Source organism: Streptopelia decaocto (genome assembly GCF_964273445.1).
Source record: "Streptopelia decaocto genome assembly, chromosome: 2".
In the NCBI taxonomy this organism is placed as follows: Eukaryota; Metazoa; Chordata; class Aves; order Columbiformes; family Columbidae; genus Streptopelia; species Streptopelia decaocto.
The window spans coordinates 151115807-151143759 of NC_138655.1; the positions used below are offsets into that span (position 1 = coordinate 151115807).

At 40.0% G+C, this 27953-nt stretch overlaps 1 protein-coding gene across 1 annotated transcript; it reads left to right on the forward strand.

Moving 5' to 3' along the window:
- The first annotated feature begins 10 nt into the window (after positions 1 to 10).
- Positions 11 to 27786, forward strand: PITRM1 (pitrilysin metallopeptidase 1). The gene is made up of 27 exons (XM_082046663.1): positions 11 to 111; positions 539 to 641; positions 1877 to 1983; positions 2952 to 3103; positions 3475 to 3589; positions 3690 to 3786; positions 4173 to 4333; positions 5786 to 5912; positions 6115 to 6203; positions 6765 to 6893; positions 9126 to 9239; positions 9663 to 9759; positions 12603 to 12737; positions 14199 to 14337; positions 15439 to 15555; positions 17174 to 17306; positions 17933 to 18053; positions 18861 to 18937; positions 19244 to 19409; positions 19529 to 19629; positions 20653 to 20773; positions 21573 to 21644; positions 22866 to 22978; positions 23507 to 23632; positions 24880 to 25025; positions 26618 to 26720; positions 27308 to 27786. Exons 1-27 carry the CDS (start codon positions 65 to 67, stop codon positions 27399 to 27401), a joined length of 3102 nt encoding a protein of 1033 aa, XP_081902789.1. The 5' UTR covers positions 11 to 64; the 3' UTR covers positions 27402 to 27786.
- Positions 27787 to 27953: the final 167 nt, after the last annotated feature.

Sequence of the window (27953 nt, forward strand, 5' to 3'; positions counted from 1 at the left end):
GCGGGGCCGCGGCGCCTGCGCCGGCCCGGTCGTGCGGCCCGTCCCGCTGCCGAGGCGCCCAGACATGTGGAGCCGCTACCGGGTGGCCGGGGGGCTGCTGAGCCGCGGCCGGTGAGGATGGGGAGGGAGCGGGCCGGGGTCCCCGCCAGTCTTTTCCCTGCCGGTCCTTTCCCCGCCTTGCCCGGCCCCTCCGCCGGGGAGGCGGCCCGTCCTCCGCTGCCCCGGAACGCGCCACGGGCCTGGGCGGGCTCCGCGCTGCAGCCGGCTGCTTGGCGCTCAGCCGAAGGACGGTAGCGTTGTGCCGTGTCGCTGACGGGGACCAGGAGGCCCCGAGCGGGCAGCTGGGAGCCCCCGCTCCCCAAGGGCCGCCCCTGGCTGGAGGCCGGCGGGACGCGGGGCTGGGCGGTTGTCCGCCCGTCGTCCCCTCGCTGCCTCCGTCCCAGCGCGGGGATGGGGGACCGGACGGGACGGGGTCTCGTTCGCTGCTGTAGCACCGCTGGTGGGGGTGTGCTTGGTTTTAAGAGAAATGTTATTTCAGGTCTTTAGTTCAGAAGTCATGGAGGTGGAGGAGCGTTCCGGCTGACGAACGAGCGCTGCGGTACCGGGTGGGCGAGCAAATCCACGGGTTCACTGTGGAGCAGGTGAGCGTCTCCCTTCGCTTATGTTTCCTCTGTGTTTGTATAGATAATTTTCTCTTGGTTGGAAAGTGCCTGAGTGAGGCCAGGAGTCTCCACACTAAATATTTGCATAGCAGCTCTGGTTGGTCAGTTAAAAAATGATACAGTAGTTACTTGTAGTTATTCAGGTTGAGAGAGTTGGGGTTGTTTAGCCTGGAAGAGTCTCTGGGGAGACCTTATTGTGGCCTTTCAGTACTTAAAAGGAGCCTATAGGAAAAATGGAGACATGCTGTTTTGAAGGGCCTGTTACGACAGGACAAGGGGTGATGGTTTTAAAATAAAGAGGGGAGATTCAGGTTAGACATGAGGAAGTCATTTTTTACACTGAGGGTGATGAAACAGGTTACCCAGAAAAGTGGCAGATGCCCCATCCCTGAAAACATTCAATGCCAGGCTGGACGAGGCTCTGAGCAACCTGATCTGGTTGAAGATGTCCCTGCTCGTTGCAGGGTGGCTGGACTGGGTGAGCTTTAAAGGTCCCTTCCAACCCACACTATTCTATGATTCCTCTGCAAGCGAATTCTTACGGTAACAGTAACATATTCCTATGGGGAGCTAACTCTCCTAGCGTAAATAACGCACCCCAGGAATTTGTGTCTGCTACAGATGTTGAGCATTCACTGTGGTCTTCTAGAAATCGTGACAGGTAACTGAACTTCACTGTGTGCTGTTTTGAGAAAAACATTCAAGTAATAGTTTGTTTCCTAATCTGCGTTTGATACCTTTGTTAAGAAGCTGCAATGGAAATATTATGTGAAACTTCTTTTTACTTTTTTAAAGAACGAAGCAGAAGCAGAGAGTCAAGGTAATTTGCAAAACATAATTGCTAGTGACAGAGCTAGAAGTAGAACTGGGTTCCTTGATTTTTCTTTTGCTACCCAGAGCACTGACATTTGAATATACGCCTTTTGTTTGTATTTCTGATCAAATTATTCTGGTCTTAATGTCTGTACCAGAAGAGTATAGTTCTTTGGTTGTAGTGCATTTGAATTGTGTTGGTTTTTTTTTTCAAACTTTATTTTCCATTTACATCTTTTATTTCCCCCACAAATTATAGGAAGAAAGAATTTAATACCGTATATGATGGTATTATGTACAGGATCAACAAACTGATCATATCAACAAACTCATCATATCATCCATGATTTATTTGACCTAGTTGCAGTCACACTGTAACACAGATGTTTTCCTCAATGCAGGTGACAGCTGTTCCTGAGCTGTTCCTGACTGCAGTGAAGCTTAGTCATGATGGGACAGGAGCCAGATATTTACATGTGGCACGGGAGGACTCCAATAACCTATTCAGGTAAAACATTGATGTATGTGTGTGATATATATGTATATAGCACATTCCATCTCAGCATCACCTTGTGGTTTCTAAATTGTAATCCAGATTCATAACTGGATTTTTCTGTGATAACAAAGACAATTGCACTTCCTTTGTGGGACTTCCTTGGAGTTTTACATGTTGGAACAGATGTCATGAGGTCTGTCATTCAATCTGCTGCTCAAAACAGGGTCAGCACTTAATTCAGATGAGGTCTTCAGACATTTGTCCAGGTGAAAATTTCCAAAGACTGAGATTCTACCACCGCTCTGGGCAACCTCTACCCAATGCCTGACTGTCTGTATGGTGTTATCTTTAATATCAAGTTGGAACCTCCCTTGTGTCAATTTATAAACATTGTCTCTTGTCCTTTCCTTGCGCATATTTATGCAAAGAACCTGTTGTCATTGTAAACTCCTTGTAGGTATTGAAAGGCAGCTATTGAGTCCCTTCACCTTTCCTTCTCCAGGCTGAATAAGCCCAGTTTCCCCAGCCTCTTTTCACAGGGCATGTGCTGCAGCCCCTGACCATTTTTGTGGCTCTCCACTAACCTCCTACAAATTTATTATCATCTCTTCTGTATTGGTGAGCCTAAAATTGGATGTTCCAATAAATTGCCTTATATTTGCAAAATGTGAACCATTTCTTTTAACCATAACCTTCCATGAAGTTGTTTTCTGAGCCTTTTGGCTAAAAAAAGAAATGTGTTTAGTTATGTGCTGAAAACTGCTGTCCCATCTCCAGAAATAGAGGTGCAGAGGTTGTGCATCCTCTAGAAGACTGGCTGCGCATTCAAGAGTCTAAAGAACTTGATAACTCTATATCCTTCTGCGAGCCATGTTAGTTAGACAGTGAGAATGTTCCCATAAATCTCAGCTGCAGGCAGGAGGTGAGTAGGCTTCTCAGTACTAATAGCCATGTTCCTCTCTGTGCTCTCTATCTTGCAGTATCCAATTCCGAACCACTCCACTGGACAGCACAGGGGTCCCGCACATCCTTGAGCACACTGCGTTGTGTGGTTCTCAAAAGTATCCTTGCAGAGATCCATTCTTTAAAATGTTAAACAGGTCGCTGTCCACTTTCATGAACGCGTTCACAGGTGAGCGCAAAGTAAATAATACAACTTAAAATGTATGAGTTTTTATTGCAGCAGAGCTGTCTGTCGTCTCCTTAATTTCCCTCTGGAGAACCATTATTATTAAGTGTGAATGTTGTGAGTGAGAGATTAAAAAACTAACAAGGCAAAGCAACAAAATAGATCTTGTTCATTTGGCAACTACAAAGTCCCAGTAGAGCTGGTTCTTTGTAGTGTACAGCAATGCATTTAGTTATTTATATGTATCGCAAAAGCAAAATTTTCATGGTAAAATAATTGCAGTGTTTGAGAGATGAGAGATTAGATATAAATGAGGGCAAAATGCGTCTCAGACTTTCTAAAATTCTGATCTTTTTGTGCTTATTTATATGCAGCTAGTGATTACACGCTCTATCCATTTTCAACACAAAATCCCAAGGATTTTCAGAATCTCCTCTCAGTGTACTTGGATGCAGCTTTTTTTCCATGTTTGCGTCAACTAGATTTCTGGTAAGATGTGGGCAGGTTGAGCTGTATGCAAACCTTAAATTAAAAACCAAAACCAACCCAGAACCTTCAAACTCCCAACACTTCTTGTTAATTTTTGCAGGCAAGAAGGTTGGAGATTAGAACATGAGAACCCAACCGACCCCCAGACACCTCTTGTCTTCAAAGGAGTTGTTTTTAATGAAATGAAAGGGGCATTTGTAAGTGTTGTGAATTTTGTTTTAAGATCTTGTACTTGGTGAAGTGGCTTAAGCTGCAGGTTATCAAGAGTATTATTGCACCAGAGATTTCCATTTATCCTTTGTGAATTTAAGTCCTCAGTAAAGTCAGCAATCTGTTACATGTTTAAGAATAAAGTTAGCCTGTTGAAAGTTTGTTTACATTTATAAAATCACCTTTCTAATGGATTTTATTGTATAGTTTTCTTTTAAATTGACATACTGTAGGTATTTTTAGCCAAGTGCATGGGACTACACAACAAAATGCTTATATGAAGAGGAGCTCTGAGATCTTATTATTGAAGACGTTTTATTTTTAAAATGTGTTTTGATGACTTTTACTGAACTGTATTCTTTTTCCTCTTAAGACAGATAATGAGAGGATATTTGCACAGCACCTGCAGAATAAAATCCTTCCTGATCACACTTATGGTGTAGTATCTGGCGGAGATCCATTATGTATTCCTGATCTCACGTGGGAGCAGCTTAAACAGTTCCATGCTACACATTATCATCCGAGCAATTCCAGGTATCTGTTTACATACCCTGTTTCCCCAAAAATAAGACAGGGTCTTAACATTTTTGTTCCAAAAGATGCTTACTTTTTTACAAGTATAGCTGCCTGGACCCTATTTAAATTGACTGTTTTTTATGAACTGTAGCTAGGGCTCTTTTTTTGGAGTAGGGCTTACATTTTGAGCATCCTCAAAAATCATGGTAGGGCTGACTCTTGGGATAGGTCTTGTTTTTGGGGAAACAGGTTAGTGAGTTAAGAGTCCGTTGGTATTTTTGTGAAGGAAAACCAGCGATACAGTGTTTCCACGTGTATTACCAGCAACTTCGATGACTTATACACTCCAGCAGGTAAGACAGCATTGAAGCAAGGAATTTGCTCTAGGGAGAGAAGTGAAGGGTGAGCTGAAAACCAGGGGCTACAGAACGAGAGATGGCTGATTTTTCTAGAGTACGTCTGCGTGCTTGATTATGGGGATTTGTTTTGGGGATTTTTGTTTACAGATGATTTGCCTTTAACTCATGGGTTCAGGGGAAGTGGAACATATTAATAAGTATTTGGCAGTAATGTTAGGGAGTTAAGATACAAGTAACGCAGATGGGTCTGGAGGTTCCTGTTCTTGAAGTCAGCACAGATTAAGAGTTATAAAAAGAAGTTACACATGAATGGCTGCTTGCTCCTGAGTCACACATTACTGTATCTGGTACTAAATAATGGATATCCATTAGACTCAGATACTAATTCTGTTGATACTGATAAGGTCTCTAAGCTAAAATTCAGCTTGCTTGAAAATTTGAAGGTGATATGGAGGGAAGTCTATAGTATCATTGTTTCTGTTAGTCTGGTTAATTCACTTATGGAACATCAGCTTGTGTCGTGATAGTGAATTTACCATTCTTCGTTTTTCTCGTCATCCCAAATATTCTGTTATACCTATGTTTATATTTTAATTGGGGAATAATATTTACATGAGACATACCTCATCCTCATATTTAATCCAGCGAAGCCAGTGATGTTTCTTGTAGATATGGGAGTGCACTTTGGTAGTCTGACCCACAGAACCAGCTATGTTTTATAGATCAATTGGGGTCATCGCATTCTATACATTATGTGTGAGGATCATAAGAATTTCATCTTCCGAAACTTTAGAGCACTGGGATTCTAGCTTCAACTACCAATATTTTTTCTTGGAACATTGTGTTTAGTTGCAGCAATATACATTCTTTTTGTGGACTCCAAAGCATGAAACAGAAGCTGAAAAATGTGGGATTTTACCAGCAGATCTAGGGGTTTTGTGTGTATGGCACACTGGTAGGCCTTTAACCTAGGTACCTTACAAAGCATGTTCCCTTCTTGATCTAACTGAATCACTGGAAATCACATTAAATTTGCAATATAATAAAAGCTTTTACTGTAAATTAAATGTAAAACCTGGCACTTAGTCCCAATCTTTCATTTGAAATGCAGATTTTTCACTTACGGTAATTTTCCACTGGAGCAACATTTGAAACAAATACACGAGGAAGCACTGGTAAAATTTGAAAGAATTGAATCAAATACTGACATCCCAAGACAGAAACTCTGGGAAAAGCCTGTAAGTAAAAGCTGAGCTATGACTCATATATTTCACGATAACCTTTGTGTATTTACTTACGAATATTGACCTTACGAGTATCTGTAAAATGATTTGAAATCTTTGGAAGAAAGATGATATGAAGATGCAAGCAGTCATTTTTTTATTTGTAACTTGTGCTCTGAATTTAGTCTGCATCAAATGTATTTATTATACTTTACAGAGAGAACACAGTGTAACATGTGGCTTAGACTCATTTGCTGCTGACCCTTCCAAGCAGACAACTGTCAGTGTCAGCTACTTGTTGACAGAGTAAGTGTATCAAAATGAAAGTTCAGAATCAGAGTCTCATTTTAGAACTTTTGAGCAAGGTACAAGTGTATTTTGTGTCCCCCAATCCCTCTTTATAAATGTCATCTTGAAGTTATATAATGCCATGGGAAAGCTAGACAAAGCCTCCTTTAGTAGGTGTAAGTGTAAGTACTAAGCAGAATTTTTCTTATCTTTAGCAGATAGTTACAAGGAAAATCAGCCGTTATCTTACAGAACTGTTCAGTGAATTAGAGTTCTGTGAATGCCAGCTTTCTGTATTTCAAGATCCTGCCATGTACAAGCTTTTCTGTATGACCCTACTACTAACTAGCTATCTATCCTTGCAGCCCAATTTAACTTGCTTTACTGCTAATTATAAGAAGTTGAAGACTCAGAACCAGTTCAGTAAGGTTTGGTGCAGTGTTCATAATTGGCAATTATTTCTCCCATGCTGCCTCTATATTGTTTTGTAGCAGTAATTCATCTGAAGCGAACTTGGTGATGTTTGCTGTCATATATTCGTAGCTTGATGTTTTTTAAGGACTATTATTTTTTTTCCAGTATTACAGACACTTTTGAAACATTCACACTAAGCTTGTTGTCTTCACTGTTGGTTGATGGGCCAAATTCTCCTTTCTACAAAGCCTTGATTGAGTCTGGTGTTGGTACAGATTTTTCTCCTGATGTTGGGTAAGTGTTGAAATTTATATTTCATCCCTATAAGCAATATTAGAAAAGTTACAAACCACTATTAAGTTGGGAGAAGTCATCTCTCATACAGGCAATTTATACCAGAATAGTCTTATATTAACATTAAAATATCTTAAGAGTTTCTACTGATGAATTGTAAAGCATTCTGAAATGTAATTTTGGCTTGTCAGAGTAATTCGATAGAAGCTATGTTAGTTTAAACAAAGTTGTAGTGTTTAAAGCTTGTCAGCACGAAAAATGGGTAGATGAAAAAAACATTGTGCCCTGACTTATCTGGGGTTTCCATCTTGGCCATTAATATTAGTCAGAAGAGTGTGCTAGCTTTTCTCTGTACTGTGTTACCTTTGCTTTTTTGATTTAATTCCATGATGTAGTAGTGGGTAAGAGTTGTGGTTTAACCCGGCAGGCAGCCAAGTGCCACACAGCTGCTCGCTCATCCCCCACCCTGTGGAATGGTTGAGAGAATTGAGGAAAAAAAAAAAAAAGTGAAACTTGTGGTTTAAGGTAAAGACAGTTTGATAGGGCAGAAAGCGAAAATAACGATAAGAATATACAAAACAAATGATGCATGGTGCAGTTGCTCACCACTTACTGACCGATGCCCAGCTTGTCCCCAAGCAACAATTGCCACCCCACAGCCAACAGTTTATATAGTGAGCATTATGTCATATGGTATGGAATATCCCTTTGGCCAGTTCGGGTCACTTGTCCTGGCTGTGTCTCTTCCCAGTTTCTTGTGCACTTCTTGCTGGCAGAACATGGGAAGCTGGAAAGTTCTTGACTTAGTGTAGGCACTGCTTAGCAACAACTAAAACTTCAGTGTATTATGAAGGTTATTCTCATGCTAAATCCAAAATACAACACTATACCAGCTACTAGGAGGAAAGTTAACTCTGTCCCAGCCGAAACCAGGACAGTATATTTGGCACAGATGTGCTTTTGTTTAATTGGGTGCCATTAACTTGCCATGGCCTCAGGACAAAAGGGTATGCATGTCTGCTAAGGCTTATTCGAGCTGCAGCTTTTGCAGCCAGTTCTCTGAGCTGGCCCTGCTCTGCAGGCTGAGGACAGAGGTGGATTCTCTTCACCCAAATACAGTCTCAGCTGCTCATTGTAGTTTGCCTTGATTGTCTGCAGAAAGAGGCACTTTCTGGGCATGATTCATCTGACTGATTTTAGACTTCAGGGTGACAAAAATCGTGCCTTTGTCTCTACTGAACCGTCTCTTTGTGGAGACACAAGCCTCCTGCAAGTCCTGTGTCATGCATGTCAGTGCCATGCAGACATCTTGATATCACAGGTCATGGCAGTAGAAATCCATGTTTAGACACTGAAGGAGTGATTCAGTTGTTGGATGTTTTGTATGCTGAGCCTTTTCCGGGTTGACTATATTAATACGCTGTTGAGACATACAGTGAGTTTGCTTTAATTTGCCTTAGTGGCTGTGCTGATGCATCATTCTAGAAGAATAAGTTTCAGTCCAGAGATCGGTATTCCAGAATTCAACACCTGAGTCTGCCGTTGAATTCCTTCTGTCATTTTTAAACATGGAATAGTGGATGTTTAGAATAGATGAGCACCTCTATTTGTTGGCTTTGGTTAGAATTGCTACATGTGTGCCGTATTTCTGCAAGTGTCGGTTTGTCTCTCTAAGGATGAGCTATTATGGTTAACTCTATTTGACAGTTTGAACAAAATTAACTTTCCTTTTTTATTTTAAGTTCTGTTGAAAATAACTGCAACAAACATGGAACACTTCACATTCACCACTTAGTTTACAAATACTTCTTCAAATGTACAAATTTAAAAGTACCGTTCCACTCATCTGCTTAAGTAGAATGTATGTGTTTGGTGTTACAGACAAAATTTTCACCTTAAAGAAAGAGTCTTCATTACCTGAAAATACTTGCAGATGAATAAGAAGATGGATAGAAAATACTGGCTTTTCTTCTGTAACTGCTTTTCTTTCTCTAATACCATATGCCATATGTTCTCTTAACAGTGGCTACTACTACTGGAATTGAAAAAAAAATGCTTTTAAGTTCCGTTTCTTGCCACTTTGGTAATTATTTTAATTTCTATCTAGCTTTTAAAATCCTGTGTGTGTGTATGTGGAAATGACAGGCGGTTTTCCCCTTCTTCTGCCTTCGCTGGCAGGTTTAATGCTGAAATTCTAGTGCTTGTCACTGAGTTGAATATGTTTTATTCTAGGTTTAATGGCTCAACAAGAGAAGCTTATTTCAGCGTGGGTCTACAGGGTATTGCTGAAAGAGACATTGATACTGTGAAACAGATAATTGCTAGAACCATTGATGAAGTTATAGTGTGAGTAACATTAAATTTTTGAGAATACTTTTAGTTCTTTCATAAAGTCTTGCAATTAGATATTAATAATATAATAATATACAAGCATTTATATGCCCTAAAAATTTAGTGATATTAAAATAAATGCACCAAATAAGCAGTAATATAAACAGTAATATTGTTCAATACTCTTAAAACTTGCATCTGCTACTCCTCTGTTGCAATGTGTTCAGCAGCATAACCTTTGGGAGTTTAATGATATTAGTGCAGTTTCACTAAATGATACTTCATGATGAGATTATTTCATATCAGTTCTAATTCAGTGTGGAATACATTATGTTGTAATTCTTCCTTTATCAATGTTGTAATTAATTTTCATGACTTCACTTGAAGTGATCAATGTTAATGGATATGGTTTCCTTCTCTCCTGCCCCCTTCTCAAAGGAAAGGATTTGAGGAAGACAGGATTGAAGCTCTACTTCACAAAATTGAAATCCAGCTGAAGCATCAATCTACGAGTTTTGGACTTGCCCTGACATCTGTAAGTCTGTATGTGTGCCCATGTGTGGTGCTTTTTTTAGGAATGAATAAGAAATCTACTGTCTACGTCTTTACGAAATATGATATTGATATGTAACAGTTTTCACTTAAGGGCTTTTCCTTTGTCATCTCATGTACATCTTTCTTCCTTCTTTTCAGTAGCCTTTGAACTATTGCTGGACTCCCCACTGTAGGACTTAATCAGACAGTGATCCTGTTGTCTTTGCCTGAATAGTAGCTTTGATTGCATGAGCAGCGATTACTTCTGTAAGAGAGGCATGCCATACTGGCTCTTGGAACTGTATGTTTTGGCAAGATGCCTATGTATTTTTAAAAGTCAAATAGGACTGTTTTTTTTTGTATGGAATTTAGGGTTGTACTGCTGTAATGAAATGTTAAGATTCACAAGTGAAAATATACACTAACTCAATTCTTGGACTCAAATTTTGGTATCAAAGCTGTATCAAAATTTTTATACGGAGCGGTTACAGAAAGCACGTTTCACAGCAGAATGTGGTGTCTGAGAATTCTGCAAATCGTAACTTTGGGAATGAGTTAGCCACAGTATTTGCAGTCAGGCCTCACTGAGAGATCTTGATAGAATGGACCGCAGAGCAATCACAAACTGTTTGAAGTTTAACAAAAACAAATGTGGATTCTGCACCTGGGGTGGTATAATCCTGGATATACATGTAGACTGGGGCATGAGGCTGGAGTGCAGCCTTGCAGAAAGTGATCTGGGAGTTTTGGTTGATGGTAAGCTCAATATGAGTCATATAAAGCCAAAAAGGGCCAACCATATCTTGGGATGCATTAAGGACAATATAGCTAACTGGTCAAAAGCAGCAATTGCCCCAAAACACTCCATGCTAGTGCGGCCTCACCTCAAGTGCTGTGTGCAGTTTTGGGCTCCACAATGTAAGGACATAATATTAGAACACGTCCAAAGGAGTGCAACAAAGATGTTGAAGGAACTAGAGGACGTGACTTATGAGGAGCTGCTGAGGATACTGGGTTTGTTCAGCTTAGAAAAGAGGAGGTTGAAGCCTCATTCAACTCTGTCATGATGGGGAGTGAAGCAGGCAGTGCTGGTCTTTTCTGTCCTGTGTCCAGTAATAGGACATGAGGCAAAGGCTTCAAGCTGTGTCAGGGAAGTAGAGAATGGATATTAGGAAGAAGTTCTTCACACGGAGGGTGGTCAAGCATTGGAACAAGTTCCCCAGTGTACTGGCGAGAGTTAAATGTCTTTATAGTAGTTTGTATGGGACTGTGGTTTTGATTTTTGCTGATTATGGTGCAGATAACACGGGGATTTTCTAGTTACTGCTGAGCAGTGCTCACACAGCCTCAAGGCTGTCTCTGTTTCTTATCCCACCCCACTAGCAAGCAGGCTTGGGGTGCACAAGAGGTTGGGAAGGGGACACAGCTGGGACAGCTGACCAAAACTGGCCAAATGGATATTCCATACCATATGATGTCATGCTCAGTATATAAAGCTGGAGGAAGAAGAAGAAGGAAGGGGGGACATTCCGAGTGATGGCGTTTGTCTTCCCAAGTCACTCTTAGGCATGATGAAGCCCAGGTTTCCTGGGGATGGCTGAAGGCCGGCCTGCCGATGGGAAGTAGTGAATGAATCTCTTGTTTTGCTCTGCTTGCCCACTGCTTTTTCTTTACCTGTTTAACTGTCTTTATCTCAACCCATGATTTTTCTTACTGTTATCCTTCTGATTTCCCCTCACGTCCCACTGTGAGAGGGGTGAGTGAGCTGCTGCGTGGGGCTGAGCTGCTGGCCAGGGTTAAATCATGACACCAAGGACATGGTCATGGCCCCGAGCCTGTCTGTATTCAAAAAGCGTTTGGACAACACTCTTAGGTATATGGTTAAAATTCTAGGATGTTTACTGAGAACCAGCACTAAGTTGCTGTACTGACAGAATGGAAGCCTCAAATAAGTGATGACTACTTTTATTTCAAGAAAATTAACTTGAGCATATTCTAAAAGAATTTCGTTATTTAAAACACATTAGGGAGTTTCCACAGAACAGATAGCAATAGATATTACTGAAAAAGTGTGGAAGACTTGTGATACCTGCTTGTAACTAAAGAGTTAAGAAAATATAAGGTGGTTTTGACAGTTCCAATACATTTGTTTTCTATACACTTTTAAAGGCTTTTTCTTCTAAATGTCCTGAGGTTTTTTTAATTTTCCTTTGGTTTATTTTTGCCCATTCAGACAGAGTAGAAATGGAGAGAGTTTTGACATCTTGCCCTGTGGTGTATTTGAAGAACTTTCAGTAGCGACTTAAGCAAACAATTGTCTCAGACTAGAGAATAAATCTAGAATAAAAGTCCTTCCAAAAGAGGTATTCTGGGAATATTTCTGGTTATTTAGTACTTTCTTTCTCCAAAGTTTCATCAGGGTTACATGTTTGACATACAATAAATGGCTACACTATAAAGTTTATATACTACTCTGTCTCTACCACCTGTTCCTTTTTTCCTTCTTTTTTGGGCTGAGAAATGATTTTATTTTAAATAGGAGGGAGGAAAGAATATTAGAATAGATTTCCAGAATACAGATATACACACCTATGAAAAAAAAAGAAGTTTGGTACAATAAAATTAGAGGAGAGTATGGGGAGAACAAGGAACAGAAGATGATGGAATAGTCCTTCAATCTGAACGAAGATTTCAGCTTTTTTTCCCCTTCAAGTATATTAGAACTACTCATTATATGTCTGCTATTCAAATATAAATGGTAAGGTGGTTTTGGAACACAGATGCTGACAGTTATAGAAATGCAGATGGATTGTCCTGCTTACCTAATTATTTTTTCCCATTCAGTATATAGCTTCCTGCTGGAATCAAGATGGGGATCCAGTGGAGCTTCTGAAGATTGCAGATAAAGTCTCTCGGTTCAGGCAGTGCCTTAAAGAAAATCCCACATTTCTTCAGGAAAAAGTTGAAACATATTTTAAGGTAGGAAAACCGATGGAAAAATATCTGTAGTATTAATTTTTAAATCACAATTTTGTATTTAAAATTAAGATTTAAAATTAATTTAAAAATTTATCTAAAATTAAGCTGAAGTCTAACTTTTATAATCATACTACCTATTGTAAGTCGTAGATGAACAGCAGCACTTTGTAATGAAGCATGTTGTGTTGTTTGTTTTTTTTTTTCTTCTTCCATCAAATAGTTCAAATTGTTTTGAAGGGCAGATCTATTACAGGTGACTACCAACCTGATATAATAGTGAGTAAATGCATATACTCAGAGGCAAAAAAAGACAGTGGTGTCAGTTGAAATCTGTATTTCCTAAAGGCATTATTAGTGTCTGGATGTAGTAGGGAGCTCTTAAGCTTTTGGTTTTTGTAGGGGAGAAAAACAGGTGCAGTATTTTTGAGAATGTCCTTTACCATGCTTTTCTGCTGAGAGTGCCAAGGCAACACCTTGACTCAATAGGAAGTAATGAGAATAGCTGGATGTTCTTGTATCAGAAGGCTATGCACTGCTGTATGTCGTGCCTAGAGGTTAATAAAGCAGGAAGGCTGGGAGCATGGGAAGGAATGCTGTTCATCCTCTCCATTTTACTATGCCTGGTTAATTTTGCATTTCCATCTTCCCTCTGTAGGCAATCAGGTTTCCAGAGTCTTTTCACATAAGCAGGGGGGAGATAAAGTCATAAAACAGAATCCAATTACATTGTCGCAAACTATTGGCAGTGTCTGTCAGTGACAGATGTTGCTTCTTGACTCCTACTTTGAAATGGGCAATTTTTGAGGTCACTATCTTTTGAGTAGCCTCCCAGAATTACATAAAATGGAAGCTGCTTGAGTAATTTTGTTATTAAAATTCCACAGTCTGGTATCAACAAAGAGAAATTCAACAGCAGTTGTGACACTTGCATAGTGCATGGAGTTCCCTGGCAGCCAGACTGATGTAAAGCGTTTCTGAGCAGGATAAGGCACGCACGTTTGATATCGTGTGGGATCTCTCTGCACTCAGGCTTGGGCAGGTTGAAAGAGATGTTTAATGATACCCTCCTGCATTTAACTAGATTCCTCATCTTGGAACAGTCTCCAGATAAAACCTGCGGCATGCTGCTCTATAGCATTTGTACAGTTGTTTAACCTTGATTTAATTAAGCTAATGAGTACTGTGTGCTGTTGAGGGATTCTTGCTCTATACTAAAATTTCACATAAGGTTGTTCATGCTTGTTCTTGTGGTAAGTGGCTCTTTTCCCCACCCTCGCAGCAGACTGTTCTGTGTGAAATGGAGAGTTTTAATTGCCTGTTTGTGATACTTTCGATAATATGCAAGCCAAATGATGCATAGACTGTTTGTATCTACTCCTGCTGAAGCAATAATCTGAGGCAAAACAGAAGGAAGTTGCCCTCAAAATTAATATTGCTTTTTTTTGGGATATATCTCTGCAGGATAATCCACATAGACTGACCCTGTCAATGAGTCCAGAGAAAGACTACCATGATAAGCAAGCAAAACTGGAAGCAGAAAAGCTGGAAAAAAAGATCAATGCTCTTTCTGAAGAAGAAAAAGCCCAAATCTTTGAAAAAGGTTAATGTGCTTTTTCATGTTTTTATTTGAGTAACTGCTTAAGAACACAGCCAGTTTTTTAGCTGGTGTTCTGTAGAATATCTTAAATTCTCAGGTATTCTCCAGAATTTGCTCTGAAAGGGATGATTTTTTGTTGAATGTTTGTGCTATGGGGCTATGCAGTGCAGTGTTTACGCAGCAGTGTATGACTGGTATATTCCATTAGTTTTAAGACTCAAAAATAGAATGAGCGTTGTCTCCAGTAGGGCAGAAGAAGGGAAATTGTTTTAAAATGTTGATCTGCTTATTCTTTCTTATGTTAAGTTGCACTAAATACAAGATTAATTCCACCATTTACCTTGAAGCTATTTATTTTTGAGTGTTTGAAGTCTCCTTTGTGCTCCTATAAAACTTACATTTTTGTAAATTAATTTCTTTTCTACTTAGAAAGCCAACTATAAATATAATGTTGCGTTCAAATTATTCTGGACAAAATCTTGGAGACCCTGGGCAGTCATCTAATTTTGTGAAAACAGTGATCTAGTCAGAGAAATCCTCCAAAAAACTGACATTAATCTTCTGAAGCTTTGGTACTGGGCGGGAGATAGGGGAGCAGAAAATAAGATGAGGATTTCTACTCAGGAAGATAAATTTGAGAGTACTTAGAGGTGATCAGATAGAATCTGAAAGGCTGAAATGTAAAATTAAACACAACAATTTAGCTGCATCAGGGTAGTGAATGAACCCTTGAGTAAGAACTGGGGGGAATGAGTTGGAAGGAAGCTTCTTTCCTGCAAGGTCTGGGTTACTGGGTTTTGGCCTTCACAGGGCTGGGTGACAGGACTGACAGATGTCACTTTGTCAGGGTTTAAATTGCATGTTACTGTAAACAGGATGTGAAGGGGGAATGGAAGGAGAATTTACAAAGACAGTGTTCTGTTTGCTGTTGTGATGTGATAATCTCCAGAATCTGTTTCAGGAAAATATTTGGAAGAACTGTTGATAGAAAATTCTAAACTTGAAATTCCTGCATTTTTCCGATCTGCATCACCTCAGTAGGTTCTGACAGCACTTTCACTAAAAGCAGAAAATGACAAACTGGTATTCTGTTCTCCTTACTAGGTTTGGAATTAATTGCTCTTCAGAGCAAACCTCAGGATACCTCCTGTCTCCCAGCTCTAAAAGTGTCTGACATTGAGCCCAAAATCCCATTCACTGTGCTGGAAACAACACTCGCAGGTTGGTTTAACTACTAATTCATCCTCAAAAGAGCAACACTGTTGGCTTCAGTGAGACTTTATTGCGACCTATGCGACCACTTTATTGTGGCTTATGAGAAAGATGTGGACAGGCTTTTTAGTAGGACATGTAGCAGTAGGACAAGGGGTGATGGTTTTAAACTAAAGGAGAGGGGATTCAGGCCATACATAGAATCATAGAATGTCGTGAGTTGGAAGAGACCCACAAGGATCATTGAGTCCAACTCCTGTCCCTGCATATGACAACCCCACAGTTCACACCATGTGTCTGAGGGTGTTGTCCAGTCTCTTCTTGAACACTGTCAGGCTTGGGGCCGTGACACCTCCCTGGGGAGCCTGTTCCAGTGCTCCAGCACACTCTGGGTGAAAGAAACATTAAAAAGTAATTTTTTTATAATGAGGGTCGTAAAACACTGGCCCAGGTTGCCCAGAGATGTGGTAGATGCCCCGTCCCTGGAAACATTCAAGACCAGGCTGGATGGGGCTCTGAGCAACCTGACCTAGTTGAAGATGTCCCTTCTTGTTGCAGGGGTTTGGACTAGATGAGCTTTGAAGGTCCCTTCCAACCCAGACTGTTCCATTATTGTGATCTAGCTGCTTGCCCAGCTGTTGCTCTTTTCTTTCCTCTTTACAAAGTGTATGTACTCTCTGTTGGACATAGTTACAATGCTTTTCCTCTCGTGCACCGCTTCTGCAGTGGACAGTTTGAAGTGGATCTGCAGGTGCTCTTTGCCATGGCCTCTGTGGGGCAACGTGGAGCTGTTCTAGATGAACCCAGAGCTCTACCCTGCGGTCAGAGCGCTCTGTGGTGACGTGCTCTTGAGCAATCTCCCCACTTTCCAAACACTTATCCAGGGTGCAGCAATACTGGCAGCTCATGCAGCAAACCTTCTTTGCTGCTCTCCCTCCCTACATGTTTTTTACAGAACATGTACAGGAGCCATGGCAAAAAAAAAAAAATTGTCATTCTTCATAACTTCAGTGCAAGTTTCTCCCTCCTTTGCCAGTGGCTACCCCACAGATTGATAGGAAACAAGAAATTGTAGATCTCAATTTTGTTACAGTTCTGTCAAAATCTTGCAATACTGCTCTGTAGTATATTTCTAACAGACACTTTCCTGCAAAAATCAGCAGCAAGTGTCAAGTACTTTATAATTTTGATATTTAAATGACCTTGTTTTGTGAAAATTCTAATGCATATACTCTAATGGCGTAGACTGAAGAGAATGTACAGTGTGAGAACCTGTTTTTCTCAACTTTTGAGGTGATGGAAGCAAAAAGTAGGGGAGAAAAACTTACTGACTTGCTCAGAAACCAATACCATTCCTTCATTTGAATGTTATCTCTAAACCGTGGCCTCTTTCAGAATAATTCTCTCTTCAGTTTGTCCTGGTATCCATTACCTTACTATGGACAGAAACAGTAAAACCTCTTCAGTCCAGCATTCGGTGTGATGAGGAGGGTTTTAAGAAGACATGAGTGAAGTGCCAACAGAAAATAGTCCTTAATATGAAGTTCTTGTAAGAAATTTTTTTGCTGTTATGTGTTTATGGTAGGAGGCTGCTGACTGTTCTTCGCTTCTGTTTTTTTATCCCTAGCTGATGAAATTCCTGTCCAGTACTGTGCTCAGCCAACCAATGGGGTGGTTTATTTCAGAGCTGTTTCCAGCTTGAACACGCTTCCCGAAGAGCTCAAGCCATATGTGCCACTCTTCTGCAATGTCATCACAAAGTAAGAAGTTTACTTTATTAAAAAACTAAAGCAATAAGATGTAATACAGCTGACTGAAATAATATCGCTTTTAGTAACTTCAGCAACTGTTCTTGTTATAGAAGGGAGATGCTGGTAAGTTGGTGTCCTGCTGAAACGATGGTCTTCCCTCTTCCCCACAGAGCTGCCAGCTCCTGTCCCCTTCTCCATCAGTTGCTGCATTGCCTTGTTCCCCAGCATCCACACAAGCATTCCCTGAACAGATTGGAAAATTGATATAAATGGAAAATAGCCTAGCAGAAACTAAAGGAATAAAGCATTAAAGAGGAATCTGTTGGTTTTATTGGTGATAACAGTTTATATGATGTTATTACTGTAGTTCCATATGGATGTTGGTAGCAAGCCTGTACACAAAGTACACTTTTTAATACACCATTTTGAATTAACAGGATGCTTTAATTGCAAAACTTGGTGTATTTTTTTTTTTTCTTCCGTAAGGTGTGAAGTATTATGTTTGCTTGATAATGCCCCAAATTGTTTAGTTGCTAAATTAGTATTGACTTAAACAGTCGTCTTTGCAGATGGCATATGGATCCTGGTTTTGGCATACACTGAAAATGGAAATAAATCTCTATTGTTTTTCACAGGATGGGATGCGGAGCCCTTGATTACAGGGAACAAGCCCAGAAAATCGAACTGAAAACAGGTGGGATGTCTGTCAGCCCACATATAATTCCAGATGATTCACACCTGGATGTGTATGAACAGGTAAATTAATCATAAGCTTGAAGACATTACACTTGCAGTAATAGCTCTGTCGTTTAGGGTCAGTCAGGGCTTCCAGGTGGGGAGTCAGATAATACGCATTGAAAACTTAGTGTATAAAAGGACTCTTGCCTTTTAGTGTAAGATGTAAATCTGAGAATTACAGTAATGTAGTATTTTGTTTTAAGGGGAGTGTTTGATGTGATTATCCATTTTATGGCAGTGCTTCCCTAGCATCTGTCACCGTATTTTTGACTGCTGCAAAAAATTTTGGAAGCAGAGGGTAGAGGACAGAATAGTACAATGTTCTCAATGCAGATTGCTGTTAATATGTGTATGTCACTGTTAGTGTGGCTCAGAAACATGGGATGTACCTTAGTATTGGGCATAACTATCCCGGCAACATCCTCTTAAGATTTATTCCAGACTTGCTGATGTCTGCTGCTGTGGTTTACTCCCCATGGATCCTGGAGTTGAATTAGGGAGACTCCTTTTCAGGAAGGTGCATCTCCAGTACAGTTTTATTTGTACTTCATGTGAAAAATGAGAAATTCTGTTTCTGAACTGCTACTTACTGTTGAGAAGGAGGAATGGACAGGCTTGTTTTGTGTGAAGAACAATCATGTTTCATGTCTGCTCTGATTTTAGTAGCACAGCCTGCATCAAAGTGATTTTGTGATGTGTAGCATTAGGTTGACATCATCACATCACTTTCATAAAAAGCTGTGCATTTCTCAGGCGATTGCTTTGGTTATCTTGTGTGAAGGGTTTTTTGTGTTTTGTTTTTCTTTTTGGTTTTTTTTCCTTCAGGGTGTGCTCTTTTCATCTCTTTGCTTGGACAGAAATCTGCCAGACATGATGCATTTGTGGAGTGAAATATTTAACAAGTACAGTACATTGGGTTTTGTTTGCTTGTTTGTGTTTCTGCATGTGTTTTGGGGCTCTCTTTTTCCCTCTTCCCCCAACCATTCTCTTCTTCTTAGACATCCTACTTTGGGATATCTTTTTATGACTGTATCTTTGTCTGGCTTCCAGTTTCTAAACCTAAGTGTTCCATCATTTGCATGGCTATATTAAATGGAGAACCAGTAGTCTAAAAGCTTTTTGAACTTGGAATGATGAATGATTCAGTATTATACATTCCATTGATGTGCTTTTACATGACCTAGAGACCTGCTTCTACTCTTTTTCAGCCCCCGGTTTGAGGAGGAAGAGCATTTCCGAGTGCTGGTTAAAAAGATTGCCCAGGAGCTGTCAAATGGGGTTCCGGATTGTGGGCATTTATACGCCTCTATTAGAGCCAGCAAAAACCTTACGCCTTCTGGAGAACTGCAGGAAATGTTCAGTGGGATGGATCAGGTGGGAAATTGATGGCATCCCTCAGCGAGGCCCAAATCCTTGACTCTGCAATTACAGTGCTCGTTTTTGCTAATTTGTTTTATTGCCTAAGTCTGTGGTCTTTCTGTCTTCCCGCACAGGTGAAGTTAATGAAGAGAATAGCAGAAATGTCCGATATTAAACCAATACTGCGCAAACTGCCACGCATTAAGAAGTATTTATTAAACAGTGACAACATCAGGTGAGTTCCAGCTAAAAAGAAAAGGGGTGTTTTGGTTAAAAAGAGGCCGTGGATTCTGAATGTGCATTTCTCAGTGTGCTTCATGGAGTGCTGGGGTTTAGTGAAATGGGAGGTCTGTAGAAACACTACACAAATGTTACTAGTTTAAGTTCTCTTTGCTTACAAAGAGATAGCTATGGCTTATTTTATTAGTTATTTAACAAGTATGAGGAATTTATGACAAATTTCTTATGTAACATTTGCACCAAAAGTGTGTAAATGGCCTGTGGGATTTTACAAAAATACTCAATATTCTGCTTGTTGGGGTTTTTGTTGTTGTTTTGTTTGGGTTTTTTTGTTGGTTGGTTTGGTTTTGTTTGTTTATTTTTTTCCTTAAATATGGCTAAGAGACAAATACTGTTATATTGTATTGTAACAGTAGAATGCAGTTTGGTTTGGATTTTTTTTTCTCCTAAAATGAAAGTAGCGACATTCAGGAACCTGCTTTACGCATCTATTGGAAACAGTAAGAGAACGCTTTAAGGTGTTTAATTTCAAGTGCATTATTTCAAAAAATAACCTGTTTTGAAGTGACATAATTTGCAAAGTATAGTTTTGCAAAGCATGAAATGATGAATGAAATTGTGGAAATACCTATACGGTTCAAAAGCATGGTAGGTCTGCCTGTGAACAGAGAATACAGAGGACATTCGTTTCTTTGTGAGACGTTTATATTTTGCAAAACTGATTAAAATCCTGTCCTGTGCACAAAAGTGATTTGACAGCTACTGCTGAAGTTTAGGTCTGAGGGTATTTTTGGGCAAGCAAAAGAAAAGGAGTTGGACTGTGACTTCTGTTTTTGGTGTATCAAATGCTGGATTATGAGTATTTTGCTTTTTTCTGTGGTAATGATTATCAGTGACTGCAGATCTGGCATTTTGATGAATTAATAGAAAATGTTTAGGAAGACAGAGTGGTGCAAATATGAGAGACTGTTAGAAAATACAAAAACATGTTTAAAAACTTGATATGTATTTTTAACAGGTGTTCAATGAATGCAGCACCTCAACAGATATCAGAAGCATCTAAAGAAGTAGAGAAATTTATAAAAACCATTGGTAGAAGTAAAAAAGAGAGAAAACCTGTTCGTCCCCATGTAATTGAGGTAAGAAATTACGTCATTTGTGACTAGGGCGTGAAATGCAGTTGGGTTTGATGTTGTGTAAAGACCACTGTGGAATCGGGAGAAGATCATTTGAACTCGGATACCACGTCCACGTGAAGCTGTCTGAAGAAATGTGCCGGAGCCAGCTCTGTGGTAAACTGCGCTGTGTTTTGCCACAGAGGCTGTCTGCACCTCAGTACAGACGAGTAATCCTGTACATCAGCTGTCAAGCCTTACCCTCAGGTTATGGCTTTTGTGTGGGATGTGGAAAAAGAAATTCTTCCTTTCTCTGTCACAAGAAACTGTAATTTCTTGATTTAGCTGAGCTTTACTTGAAATGCTGGCCAAAAGGAAATAGGGCGTGACATGCAGTTTCTCAGTTGCGTAGGAATTTGTTTCGGTATCTGGATGTTCAGGACATTTGGCACAAAATATGTTTGGCTCAATAGAGTTGACAAAGGATTTGCTCTTTCAGCATGCAGATCTGTCTTAATCTGTGACCAGGCTGGAACAGGCTGCCAGTTCCCTACCCGTGGGGGAAATGGTCTGAAACTGTCTGGCTGTCATTTAATCTCTGTCTTGGTGTCTTTTCAGTGCCAAATCACTCTTGAAGGGAAATTTATTTGGCATTTACTTAGAAATGCAAGTTTAAAGAAGTACTAGTATAGCTTGCTTATGTTTATGATGACGTGGTCTGGTGGTGGTTTCAGAAAGGTTTGAAGGGCAGAAGTTGCATTTGTAGTGTTCTTGGTCTAAATTGTTAAATCATCTTTTAATAAGAGGGTTGGGTCTCTTGTAGAAATCTTCAGAAGTCAAACCCATGGGAAGAGAAATGCTCACTGGCTTGCAGATCACAAGGAAACTGGTTAATGTAAGTACGTTATTGGTTGGGGATATTGGTATTAGAGGGCTGTTACTCTGAAACATCAGTTCTGCCCTCTGACTGTTGTTTTTTTGAAGTAGCCATCAAACTTCTTCATCCTTCAGTGTCATCCTTTTTGGTCCTGGCTTGAAGGTCGTTTAGCCAGCTTCACAGCCCTGTGCAGGCAAATACCTGCTTGTGCTGTGTCTTGTAAGCAATGCTTATTTTACTTTTGGCCTGGTTTCAGAACCAGACTTGTGTGGTGTTGCTCCCAGTTTAGCCCCTTCCTTTCCTTCCTCTCCTCCCTCAATCATTCCGAATGTGATGACGCCTAACAGAAGAGCATCAGTGACAATTCAGTAAAACTGAAAATCTGTATTTGGTGTCAGGAGAGAGAAACAGCTCAGCACACCCTTCTTTGCGAAGAAGGCAGGGAGAGCTCAGCCCATGGTTTTGCTTGCTAACCAGTCATGTGTGCGCTGCTGTCCTTGGCCCAGGCAGCCAGAGGCGTGCGAGGGGCTGCGAAGCCTGTCTCTACAATTAGGAAAGGCTTGGAAACATTGAAATGGGGTCATAAAAGCCACTGGAGGCATGTAAGGCTCTGCTCATGCTTAAGTAAGCACACAAGCAGGTGTATGTGTGAAAGGGACAAAGAGGCGAGTGCTGCAGGGGCCTGGAGCTGTGAAGAGGACTGGAAGTTTTGAAGTGGTGTTGTAAGGAAGAATTGAGTTTATTGCAGGGGATTTTTGAGCAGAAATTCATATAGCTGCTGCTGTTCTTAAATAGTTTGCTTTTTTGTGTGTGTTTCAGTTTCTGAATCTGTTTTCAATATCTAAAATGGCGTAGGTGGATTGAAATATGATGTGGTGACCACGTACTTATGTGGACAGAAGGGAAGAGTTACCAACACTTGTTTCAATCCAAGCAAAGACTTGGCCAGTCAAAACCCATCATAATAACACCGGGCCTGCACGATGAGAAGCTGGTGTGCAAGGATGGGCAGCTGGTGTACAGTGCCCATGTACTTTAGTTTCCCAAGGCAATTCTATGTACTGGATTGTTAATATGGGCACAAGTGAAATGTCAGTGATCGCAGTGTAGGTCAAGCATTTAGCATTTGTGTGTCTGTATGTTTGGCAGAATTTTACAGTTCTTAAAAAAAACCCAGTTCTCAAATGGATAACTTGTCTCATCTCTGCTAACTGTGACAATAATGTGTTTTTCTCCTAGGATCCTACTTTCAAACCGTGCCAGATGAAGACCCATTTCGTACTGCCCTTCCCAGTGAACTATGTCGGGGAATGCATTCGAACCGTTCCCTACACAGCTGCAGACTATGCCAGGTGGGAAGCAGAATCAGCAGGATCCTTCTACATATGTTGCAAAGCACAGGACAAAATTGAATGTGTTAGTCTGATCACAGAAAACGGAGTGTCAATAGAAAATGCTTTGCGGGGCATTTGTCACAAATTCTTTAGGGAGCAATCTTTGCATAGCTAGGTCCAGAAATGCCCTGTTTCAGTAAATACTGAGATTAAGTAACAAGGGGCTACTACCCCCCAACTTCCAGATAAACAGCTCTGCCTACTTGGACGTGTCTGAGTTGAAAATCCCATTGCATGTAGCAAAGTTTAGGAGGCTGCTTTTGTGTTTCATTACGATGAAATAAATGGAAATAAGGAATGTTCCAAAGCAGTGCCAGTCTTACAATGATGTCACATTATTCAGTTACTAGTAAATATTTAGTACTGTTACTGTTGTAAATTACAAGAAACAATGCATTGCAGGTGGAGGGATCTTTGTGAGCTTTAGTGGAAGTTGAGAATACTGTTATCCAGTTAATGTCTTTGTTGATATTTCTTTCATTACAGCCTTCGAATTCTTGCACAGTTGATGACAGCTAAATTCCTACATAGAGAAATCAGAGAGAAAGGAGGGGCTTATGGTGGAGGTGCCAAACTTAGTCACAGTGGCATATTCACTTTCTACTCCTACAGGTAACAGCAGGTTCATTCTTTCCTGTTCACACTGACTGCGCTTGCATGTATCTTATTTTTGACTTAGCTGCAGCTCTCTTTCAATACTAAGTGAAATAAAAAGCATGTTGAATCACAAGAAAGTGATTCAGTGCTGATGATGTTAAGATTAGTTGCTTAAGGTATATCAGTTTTGTTAATAAACCCCTCCTTGCTTTCTTTAGTTTCTGTCCTTGGGAAAGACGAACTTATCTCTGCTGGAAGCCACCGTTGTTGCATCTCTGTACTTAGGTGTTTGTTGTCTCGGTACCAGGTTTATGTAAAACTGGCTTTCACTTGTTTCTTCATGGGTTGAGGAAGCCCTAAAAAAGGGATTGAAGACTATTCTAAATCTGAGACCAGGAAGTAGAATAATGTTGATCCCTAAGGTCCTGGTTTTGAAAATACGCAGCCTGGTGACTGGCTGGAATCATCAGGGACTGAGCGGAAAGCATTGCTGCTGATGAGCTACAATTGCTTTCTCCTTTTCTTCTTTTTTTGCCAGTCCAGAACAATTATCTCACAGTGGTCTTACCAAAACACTTTTAGGTGAAATTTGCACTGACGGTATTAAAGACTAGTTATATTCCCCCCTAAAAATATAATGTGGCTGGAGCACTGGCTTAAATCGTTTTTGTAGACCGAAGGCAGTTTAGCACAGTACTTGATGGGGATTCATAGCTAAAATTTGAGCAGCTTTTCCTCTCTGTGAAGCTTCAACATGGTAGGACTTGTCCTGGTGAGTATTTCAGTAGCTGTTAACCTGTTGCACCTGTTTTGCAGGGAGCAGGAACAGGTGTAGCAGGAAACACAAGAAGATATGGGATATCATAAATATTACCGTTGTCGATATTAATGGCAGTTACATTTACTAAGCTGTTGTAGTAAATTGATAACACGTTGTAAAAATAGGGCTGGTTCACCATCTCTTTAAATGCCAGTTCTCTACACACTACCTGGGAACCGCTTTTAGGCAACTGAACTTGCTGCATTTATCTAAAATTCAAAATATGCCTGGTTTGCAACACTTCTTTCTTCTGAAAAAAGAAACCCAAACCAAACCTCAAAACCTCTTTTTGTAAACAAAGTTTATCATCCTGTTTAATCCCCGTGTATGTATGTTTGTGTGGCATAGCAAACTATGAGTGAAATTAGAACAAAGCAATGACAGTATTTAATTTTGTAAGACTAAAGTAATTGATTTTACTTTTTTATTTTTTCCTTCTAAGAGACCCGAATTCCTTAACGACCTTGAAAACATTTGAGAAAGCAGTCGAATGGGCCAAATCTGGAGAGTTCACACAGCAGGATATCGATGAAGCTAAGCTAGCAGTATTTGCTGCTGTAGACGCACCAATAGCTCCTTCAGATAAAGGTATCTTCTCACCAGCCTCCCAGTGTGGCCAGTGTGTTTTTTTTATTCAAGTTTAAAGTGAATAAGATAGTTTGCACATGACAAAATTTGTTGGCAGATGTAAGACAATTGCAATTTCAACAAAGCAGCCAATTCCTCTTGCTCCCTTTCAGAGACGCCTCATGCATTCAGTCTCTACTGAAGTTTTTGTTTTCACACTGTTCCTTGTTGTCAGGTGAATAGATGGAGATAGGAGGTGGAGGTAGATCGAATAAACAACTTTAGGCTTGGAAAGGGCATTAAATGCAAGCAAATAAAAGGAAATACTGGTCTTTTGATTCAAAAAAAAAGTTGGAAAGATAATTTTCCTGACATAGGTCTACGTACAAATGTCTTTCACCTTTCGTGCGTACTTTTTTTGAAGAATTACAAAAGTCTGTCTGCTGTGGCGGTGGGTGTTATCTTTACATATCTGCATTCTTATGATGGCTTGGTAGCATCTTCACACCTTTCTGGTTTGCTCACGTGTTGCTTTGTTTTCTTTGCTTATTCCTCCCCCATTCTCAGCCTAATTTCAATCCAAAGCTTTCTAAGCTATTATTGAATACATTCCCTTCCTATACATAAAGGAATTATAAGGTTAAAATTAGCATGGTTTTAATATGTACTTACATTAACACTAACTTATTAAACAAGAAAACTTAACATGAAGCTTAAGGAACTTGGTTTTGTTCTGGGCAATTAAGAAAAGAGTAATCCATTTTAGATGCATACGAGTGAAATGCGTGCATATTGAATGCTGGTGTTTGAACGGAGCTATGGCAAATTCAGTGACCCACTGAACAGAGGATCATTGTTCAATAGGTCTGGACGCTGCTGCAGAAATACCTGCCCCTTCCTACCACCTTATTGTCATCCCTGGGCCCTGCCTAAGGGCTTGAGCTGCCGTATCCAGCTGTGAAGTGAGCCCCAGTTGGCAGATGTCCTCCCAAACCGCTTTGTTCCCCCTCTGATTATTTGCATGCCAGAAAGTTTTTCCAGAAAGTTTTTATTATTTTGGAGTTCTCTGGTTGTTCATGTACCTATAATATTAATATTGGAATACCGTAGGGAACCGTTCTAACAAAAGCATTAATGCATTTCTATGTGGATTTCTGTGTGTAGTACAAAAAGGTGATCAGACCTTGCAGGTATGTTACAGCTGATAGCAAATTTAAGAGTTTGTTATAAACCATAATAAGACTAGAAGCTTCATGAAATGCAGTTTGGCTGAAATGCTGTTAAAAACTACTGAGACTCTCTAGAATGAATCACATTAGGGTGTTTAGGTTTTCCAGACCACCATTACGTTTATATTTTTGACAAACTTAATCACTTGACAGAATAGAATATGAATATATATTTTTCCCAAATAATAGGAAACTCTTACTACCTCAGAAAATTATATACCTGGTTCTGACCTTTGATTAACAGTCAGATATTGTCTCAGAACAGTGGCCTAGTGGTAGTCTCTGTTTTTTCCCCTCCAGCACACATTTGCACTCCTTTGTGCTTTAAATAGTTGTAATTGAGGTTCCAGTCACCAATGCAGCATCTGGTTTTGTTTTTTCTAGGAACGGGTCATTTCTTGTATGGGATTTCTGATGAAATGAAGCAGTCACACAGAGAACAACTTTTTGCTGTCAACAGTGATAACCTGGTTGATGTATCAAACAAGTAAGTCAGTGCTCAATTTAGGAAAATGTTTACCTGAAAAATAGAACAAAACCCTAATTTGAAGAAGAAAACAGCTTGTTGAAGTTGTCGTAATACAAAGTTCTTGAATTTCCTCCCTTGGCCTTTTGTACTATTTTGATTACTTGCTTTTGTAACCGAGAACGAGAGGTGTTAATTATATCCTGCTTATTGCATTTCATCAGATGTAACTTCCTACATTCTGAGTTTGTGGGAGATTTTTTTACTTCTGAAGGGTCCAGAAACTGTCTGGACTAACAGTAACCTCAGCCATCCAGCTCCTGGCTCTGTGAGCTGGTTCTTCTAGACTTGTAATATTTTTTAGACTTAAGGTTTCCACTACTGAAGAATACAAGGTTAAGGAAAGGCTAGTTAGGGCTACGGCTTAGGAGACTTGTATTGTGACTGGGGAGAAACCACTGCAAATCCAAAAGATGCTGTAAAAGCAAACAGTGGGTGCATATCAAACAGCATTTCTTCCTGAGATGGGATTATTTTTAACTAGAATAGCAGAATTACGGATACCTGAATGCAGCAGCTTCTCATTTGTTACTGTTTTTTTCTTGCAGGTATCTTGCAGCTGGGAAGAGCACTCGTGGTCAAGCTGTACTTGGCCCAGAAAATGCAGATATCACCAAAGATCCCTCATGGGTCAAAAGATGAATTGCTGCTGAACATGCCTGCTAATACAGAACCAGCGAATCTGTGTGACTACATCATTAGTTTTTTTGTAGTAACTTTTAACGTGCTATGGTCCAACTTCTGTATTCATTGCTGCTTTTAACAGCGACCAACAAAACAGTTAAAAGCTGTCTGTTAAACAACTATGTGAAAAATTTTCTAACCATCCAGTAGTTGAGAGCAAGAATGATATGCTGTTATGGCAAAGACAGACTTGATATTTTACTGAAGACTCACTCCCCCAATTGCATATGAATACTATATAAATTAATATTTTTGTATATGTAAAACTCTATAGAGTTTTAAATGGTGTGTGTTTGAAATTATGTCTGCTGTTGGATATATAAAGAACTGTCTCTCATACAGATTTCATTCTTCAGTGTGATGATTCCAGCCTCCTTAGCATGAGCCACCAGGTAGAGGAGCTTTGAGACAGCATAATTTACTCCCCATCAAGCCAAGTTTGTAGCAAACTGCAGCACAGGCCACAAATCACTAATGAATCAGTGTACAGTGTATTTTATCTTGCCAATC